The sequence below is a fragment of the Austrofundulus limnaeus genome, unplaced genomic scaffold (assembly GCF_001266775.1).
Source record: "Austrofundulus limnaeus strain Quisiro unplaced genomic scaffold, Austrofundulus_limnaeus-1.0 Scaffold279, whole genome shotgun sequence".
Taxonomy (NCBI): Eukaryota; Metazoa; Chordata; class Actinopteri; order Cyprinodontiformes; family Rivulidae; genus Austrofundulus; species Austrofundulus limnaeus.
In genome coordinates, this window is record NW_013952681.1 from 733,166 (window position 1) to 740,996 (window position 7,831).

General features: G+C 41.5%; 1 protein-coding gene across 1 annotated transcript in view; it reads left to right on the forward strand.

Moving 5' to 3' along the window:
• The window catches only part of acat1 (acetyl-CoA acetyltransferase 1), a gene marked incomplete in the record, with an annotated part of 15,367 nt that overhangs the window by 1,401 nt on the left and 6,135 nt on the right, over positions 1-7,831 (forward strand). The window contains 7 exon segments of the mRNA XM_014021140.1: positions 2,546-2,593; positions 2,669-2,786; positions 2,892-2,987; positions 3,973-4,073; positions 6,400-6,543; positions 6,634-6,784; positions 6,862-6,957. Coding sequence (XP_013876594.1) covers positions 2,546-2,593; positions 2,669-2,786; positions 2,892-2,987; positions 3,973-4,073; positions 6,400-6,543; positions 6,634-6,784; positions 6,862-6,957 — 754 coding nt within the window.

Below are 7,831 nucleotides of genomic sequence, written 5' to 3' on the forward strand. Positions count from 1 at the left end.
AGATGAGACTGATGATGGATAGCCGTGTTTTTTCCACGAGATTACTGTTTCCTGCTCCCCAAAAATGGAGGTTGAAATCACGTGACTGAATGACATCACGCCGACTTCGAGAATCTTGTGGGTCCTCAAAAAATTTCAGTAAATTGTTAATTTGGTTTTAGTTTTTAAAAAAATGCATATGGGGAGCAATGCATTAGTAAAACAAACATACTAAACCAAACAAAAGATAATATTCCCATGGCGTTTAGGAGTTAAAATGACTGTAAATTATTTTTGTAACAGCATGGGATTAATAAGGGGGTCCCTGGAAATTTTTCACTCTTGTAAGGGGTCCCCGGACCCAAAACATTTAACAAGCCCTGGTTTAGACTAGGGTTGTGCAATATTGGCAAATAAATTAATCACGATTAATTGTGGTATTTAGCCGATAACGATTAATTTGACGATTAATCCCCCGCAGTCCCTGGACACCCTCATGTCATAGTCACATGACCAATTTATAGGGAGAAAATAGGCTCTTCGAAAAAATCTGTTCCAAATTGTGTCAAAATTGCAGACTTCAGGCTATACATCAATCTTTAAATTGTGCTGATAGATAAATAAACTACACAACTTTTTAAAAAGTTTGTTATATTTGAACCAGAGAGGAACACCAAGCGGTTAATCTGCCTGGTGACCTTAATCGTATTAATCGTCAAGTGCCAAAAATTAATCGATTAATGTTTTTCTGACAATTAATTGCACACGATACGATTATGCCCAACCCTAGTTTAGACCACATGACATACCAAGCCATTACTTTTAAAAGACTGTCAGAGAACTGCACTTGGATGCAGGTAGGGGTCTTTGCAACTACTAAGTGGGAATTTCCTGGCCTAGTTTGGTTAATAAATAGACAAATAATAGTATAAATAAATAAACAAACAAACAATATTATTTATGAATAATGTAGCCAAATTTTATACTTAAAATTTTGAAGATATCCTTCACTGCTCCGGGAGAACCACTGCTCACTTTCCTGGAGTGCTGCGTGTGAGTGAAGAGCGTGAGGATGGGTGACAGCCGGTAACAAAATTACATAAATATAAAATAAGTCAGGTTTGGATTTGAATCAGTAGCTACATTTTAAATCCAATGAAAGCAAGAATGTTAACTAATAAATTGGAAACAAAGCAGCCACTGTTCAAAAGAATGTCCCAACACAGACGAGCTACATCTAATGGCCAGAACTCTGCAGTTTTCACTCATTTACAGGCCAGCGGTCACTCTTTCAGAGATGAGGATGTTCTCATTCTTGATAGAGAGGAACGTTGGTTTGAGAGAGGAGTAAAAGAAGCCATTTTTGTGAAGAAAGACCATCCATCATTAAACAGAGGTGGAGGCCTCCGCTTTCAGTTGTCCCCCTCCTACAGTGCTGCTATTGCCAGTATCACTCCACCCCCTGTTAACAATAGGTGTTAATTAGGTGTCAACGATAGCCATGTGATGTGAGTATCAGTCACATGGAGGCAGGACATAAAAGCCTGAATTTTGCCTGAAACTCTCAGACTGAAGAAGTCTCTTGGAAGAGAGACGAAACGTTTCATTAGAGAAGAACCCGTCCAGAAGACCTATACAATTTTTTTCTTTTTGATTTTTTACCTGGATTACTGAGATGCATCAGGACAAATACATTGGACGATGATCTGTCGATTTAGTGATATTTCTACAATTGTGGTCTTGACTGGTCTTGAAATAAAATTCCGAGTCCTCAATGTCCGAGACCGAGACAAGACCAAGGCCATCAAAAAGTGGTCTTGAGACCGGTCTTAAGACCAAGACCGGTTTCAAGTACTACTCTTCCACCAGCAGTAAAAAGTTGAAATGTTGATGACAAAAACCCTCTGCTGCTACAAATAACTTGGTGTTAGAGAGTAAATAAAATGTTAATGTTAGTTAATAAAATGAACTGATTAATATTACTAGAACCACTGAAAAGCTTCTAAATGTTTCACATTCAGGACTTTATTTTTCACAAAACATAACTTTTCCTGTTTTTTAAGTCAGATTAATGATCCTGGCATCATGTTGTAAGAAATACGTGTTTTAATATCGGCTGACAATCAGATGAAAACACAAGTGTTAAATAAAATGATCTGCGATAGGAAATAAATGTCATACAACACCAGAATTCTGGAGTGAGGTTTATTATGCCACTGGCTGACAAGTCAAAACCACACTGAATGAAAAACAGGAAGTCCACGTTTAAATACAGTACACGATTCTTCAYTGCCTGAGTTCGCCCTCTGCTGGCCTACGGCTGAATCACAGGRATTCAGACAAAAGACCTCACACTAATGTTAACACAGCTTTTAATTGTGTGTTGTTATATAATTRGGACATGTAGCTACTCTATTTCAATTAACACATAATAGATCAAACATTATTAAAGTGTTATAAAAAGAAACCCCTAATACTCTGGTGTTGTTTCTGATATCAGTACTAATTTATAATAATTATAAATTTCTTCAATGTGAAGTCAATCCTCTATTTGTTGCCCCTCCAGGCTCACAGGTACCTGTGCAGYACCTACTCACATCAGCCGTCACTTCATGTGAGTAAAGTGGTGGAGCTGAGGTCAGCTTGATGGGACGTCTCTGCTTCAGCAGCTTTCTTCCTCTGCTTGCAGGAAGTGGTCATCGTCAGCGCCGTGCGCACTCCAATGGGCTCGTTCAGAGGCAGCCTGGCAGCGGTCCCGGCCCCCACGCTGGGCTCGGTGGCCATCAGGGGAGCTGTGGAGKGAGCAGGTGAGCTTCTTTCAGGGTCCTAGCTGCAGGAAAAACAGGAACTATTAGTTTCCAGTTGAACCAGGCATCAGAARGCACTGAGTTGACTTTCTGCTCTGAGTTCAGGTGTTCCTCCTGAGGAGGTGAAGGAGGTTTATATGGGCAACGTTCTCCAAGCAGCAGAAGGACAGGCTCCCACACGCCAGGCTTTACTAGGAGCAGGTACCACACCTGATGTGCTTTTAGATCAAACACTTTCAGTTTTTTGAGGAGAATTCTTTTGTTTCGTAACCCTTCAAACTAAGAGCAGGAGGACAGGGTTCATGCAGATCCTTAAAAAGACGTAAAAGGCCTTGAATTCATCAATCCAAAAATAAGGCCTTAATTAGACTTAAAAGGTCTTAAATCAATCTTCAGAAGTCTTAAAATGTTAACACATTGTAAGTAGGATGACTGTAACTTGTCTCAAAGACTTAAAAGGCCTTGAATTCATCAATCCAAAAATAAGGCCTTAATTAGCCTTAAAAGGTCTTAAATCAATCTTCAGAAGTCTTAAAATGTTAACACATTGTAAGTAGGATGACTGTAACTTGTCTCAAATACTAAAATAATCGGTAACATTTATTTATTTTTTTAATATTTCTCCTTTAGACATTCCCTTTTGGCATCACTTCCTGTTATTTCACATGCAAATATCTCAACATCTGTCCATCTGAGCAATGTGAAATTCATTTTTTAATATGTTTATAATGTTGTCTTTCCAAAAATGCATTCATGTTTCGTACAAACATTTTACACAACAGGCACTTTAAGGTTTCATCTACAGCAAGCAAGGGTTGAGAGCCCACTGTGGGTTCTAAAACTCCAAATCTTGGGTTGTTAGAGGATTTCCAGGAATTAAATTAAGTATAAACTGACTGCTAAGAATGTTTTTTGGCTATATTTAACAAAATAGCAGTCATATATGGATAAAAACAATTGGTCTATTAGCAATATTTGAATAATTCAACCAAAAATACTTTGATTTGTGAGTTTCTGTCACAGTTTTTTTTTTGTTGTTTGCATTTATAATGAAATTGGTCTTAAATTTAATTTCATTTGGCATTAAAAAGTCTTAAATTTAACTTGCCTGAAAATTGTAGGAACCCTGGAGGGTCTCTGTCTTTTTATTGTTTTAACTCAGTACTTGGTGGTGTTTGATCTCCAGGCCTGCCCCTCAGCACTCCAGCAACAACCATCAACAAAGTCTGTGCCTCTGGGATGAAGTCCATCATGATGGCAGCTCAGAGTCTGATGTGTGGACACCAGGTGATATTCACACACACACACACACGTTTCTATTTATATCCTTATTAGGACCGTTCATTTCTAACCCTGACCATTTAACCTAAAACTCACCTAAACTCAATTCACACCTTGGTCCTAAACCTAACCCCCAACCCAAAAATGGGGTTCCACCATATTAGGACTGGTCTTTGATCCCCATTAGGACTACTGGTCTTGATAAGGTAGATGTGTATACTGGAAACGGTCCTAAAAAGGTAATAAAAACAAGCAAACACACGTATACTGTAAATATTTTCTCCTACAGATAAAGGTCATTCAGGATTTTCATGTGACCTGGTTGGAGTTTTTTCCGTAGAGGTTGTCCTGTTTATCAGGAAACATTAAGGCTGCCTTAATGTTTGTGTGGGTTGGAGCAGCATTCACACAAGCCTGATTGACAACCCTCTTGTCTCTTAGTTGGCTTTCTGACGATCAGTGGTTTCTGCAGAGGTTTATAGGAGCACGGGGAGGATATCTGTCTCACATTCTGCTGTCAGGACACAGACAGTTTAAACAAAAACTATGCTTTGTTTGTGTATGAAGAAACTGAAATAATCTGAACTTAAAGGCAAGAGGACGATTGAATGGTTGAGATGTGGAACAGAGCSAAGTTGTCCGTCCGTCTGTCCGTTTTCTTCCTCTTATCTGGGGTCTCGGGGGCAGCAGCCTAAGCAGAGAGACCCAGAKTTCCCTCTCCCCGGTCACTTGGACCAGCTCCTCTGGGGGAATCCCAAGGTGTTCCCAGGCCAGCCGAGAAACATGGTCTGTCCAGCGTGTCCTGGGTCTTCCTCTTGGTCTCCTCCCAGTGGGACGTGCCCGAAACACCTCACCAGGGAGGAGTCCAGGAGGCATCCTAACCAGATGAACCACCTCAACTGGCTCCTCTTGACGTGGAGGAGCAGCGGCTCTACTCTGAAGCTGGAAACATACTTCCTCGGCACAGGTTGTCGCAGTTTAATGGCGAAAATTACATCAAAAGGCTTGTCAGCATCAGCTCAACCCGCCAGCAGAACTTTTGACCCCCCTCCCATGTCGACGGTAATGTCTGATTGGTCTGAAGTTCGTGGGCGTGTTTGTGCTGAAACTGAAAGCACTCGGACACTCAAAAGAAAAAAAACTTGCTTCTAGAGCCGAATGTTGAAGCAGAGTTTTATAAAGATAGTCAAACCAAGAAAAACTCATGGTGTGTTTGTCTTTGCTGAAAGCGCTACGCTGACTTCAACCACTCGGTAAAAAAAAAGGAAAGAAAAAAACCCCCAACTTGCTTCCAGAACCGACTACCAGGAAGCAGACTTTTATAAAGATAGTCAAACTGTGAAAAACTCATGAATGGAGATTAAACAGACGTTGTGCACGGAGGAATCTGACTGATAAAAACTGTGGAGCTTTAACCAGGACGTGAATGAGGATGTGGATAAATACGTCAGGTGAGTGACGAGTCTGACTTTTTTTTCTGCATTGTCGGCTGCAGCCTGAAGAAACTCCATGCAGTGACGTGTGCTGCAGCGGGAGGGGTTTCCTGAGCTCGGCGCAGGGTGTCTCTGGGACTATGAAAGGTCTGTGCGAAAACAACTGCCGAACAACCACGTGACCGCGCGTCGACCCGTCGGCGTCGGAGCGAGTATGTTTCAGGCTTTAGTCTTTCCTGGATGACTGATCTTCTCACCCTATCTCTAAGGGAGAGCCCAGACACCCTGCGGAGGAAACTCATTTCAGACATTTGTATCTGGGATCTCATTCATTCGGTCACTACCCAAAGCTCGTGACCATAGATGAAGGTAGAAACGTAGACCAACCGGTAAACCGAGAGCTTTGCCTTCTGGCTCAGCTCTCTTCACCACGACAGACCGGTACAGCGCCCGCATCACTGCAGACTGCTCTTTGCTTCAGCCTGGTGTTGATGTGTCTGATAGAGCTTTAAGCAGCTCTCAGTGGATGGCTCAGTGAAATGTTTACTGTTGATGTGTGGAAGTGATCCTGAGTCCACACAGTGAGGTCRAGAACAGAACCAGACCTGGTRTGYATGCAGTGAAGATCARGACCTCCTAYTCTTGACTCTCAGCCTTTGAGCTCTGAGATTCCTGCAGATTACTGAGTTTTTTCTGTAAAATACTCCTTCAGTTGTTCAAGTATCCAGTCTGTTGCAGAGCCATGATGCGGCCATCTTAAAAATACAGAACAGAACTGGTTGTTTTTTTAGTCAGCAGCCGCCAACCAGCTGAGTTTGTGGCAGACGACTTGTTGCTCAGTTTAGACTGTGATGATGCACTGTACTTATTTTAGCTGCGTGTGGTTTGTGTGTCTTTAGGATGTGATGGTGGCAGGAGGCATGGAGAGCATGTCCAACGTGCCCTACGTGATGGCCAGAGAGGCACCGCCGTACGGAGGGGTGAAGCTAGAAGACCTGATCGTTAAGGACGGCCTGACCGACGTCTACAACAAGTTTCACATGGTAACCTTCAGCTGCTGGCCAGGGAACCTTTCAGGCTTCATTGAGTTTTAAAGCACCTGAAGTTTGTTCCACTGTGTGTGTTTACAACAGGGCAACTGTGCTGAGAACACAGCCAAGAAGTATCAGATCAGCAGAGAGGAGCAGGACGCCTACGCCATCTGCTCCTACAGCCGCAGCAAAGCAGCACATGAAGCCGGCGTGTTGGCCCGGGAGATCGTAGCTGTTAGCATACCACAGAGAAGTACGTCCCAGACTGTCCTGGTCTTGTTTGACAGCTGAGCCTCAAAGTCCAACACTGATGTMTTTGTGCTCTGACAGACAAAGCTGATGTGCTGGTGTCTGAGGATGAGGAGTGGAGGCGGGTGGACTTCACCAAGGTTCCTAAGCTGAAAGCAGTTTTCCAGAAAGACAACGGTAAAGATGATGTGTTAAAGAGCAACACCTAGCTGCTTTTATTTATTAATCATTACTTTTGTTTCCACAAAAAACTCAAATGTCACACTTTCTACTTTTTATTAAAGTCGTTTTAGGAAAAACCTGTCAGGTTTAGTCCTAGTAAGGTAAAGACACCTGGCTGCAGAAAGTGAAAACAATAAAAGTGTTTGATGTTTACATCTGATTAACTCAAACTGAGGGAAGACGGCTGCCTGTAACTTTAACTAACTCATTCGGTTTTACAGATAATGGTGTGGCAGTATATCAGACTAACTGTACTCTGAGCACAAACTGATTACATCAGCTCTTTGTTTACAACCTTATCATTAACTGTTAAAATCAGATGTTTTCGTAGCAAAATGTCTCCAGATCCTGTAAACAGATTTACATGACAGGGTTTCCCCCAGAAAACCGTCTCAGCCCGGTGTTGGGACCGCTTTGGCAGCTCAACCAACAGCCAAAAAAATGTTAACGTTGACATTGTAAAACATTTGTTTACAATAGTTAAACACCAACTATGGTGGGGATCACCAACTTTTTGGGGCAGAGAGCTACTTCAGAGGTACAGAGTAACACAAAGYACTACTTGTTTGATACAAACATAAATTTACACGGCTCACCTTTGATTATAGTATTAGTAACAATAAATGTAAATGTGTATATACTGTATGTCTGCCTGATTAAATCTTAATGTTAAAAACTCCTCACAAAAAAGATGAATAAAAATGGACAATGGTTGATATGATAAATTATTAATAAGTGATTAGAATTCAGATCTCAGAGTTCTCAGGGATCCCTGATTAGTTGTAACATTTGACTTTATTTGATAAACATATATTTTAACTGTAAAATA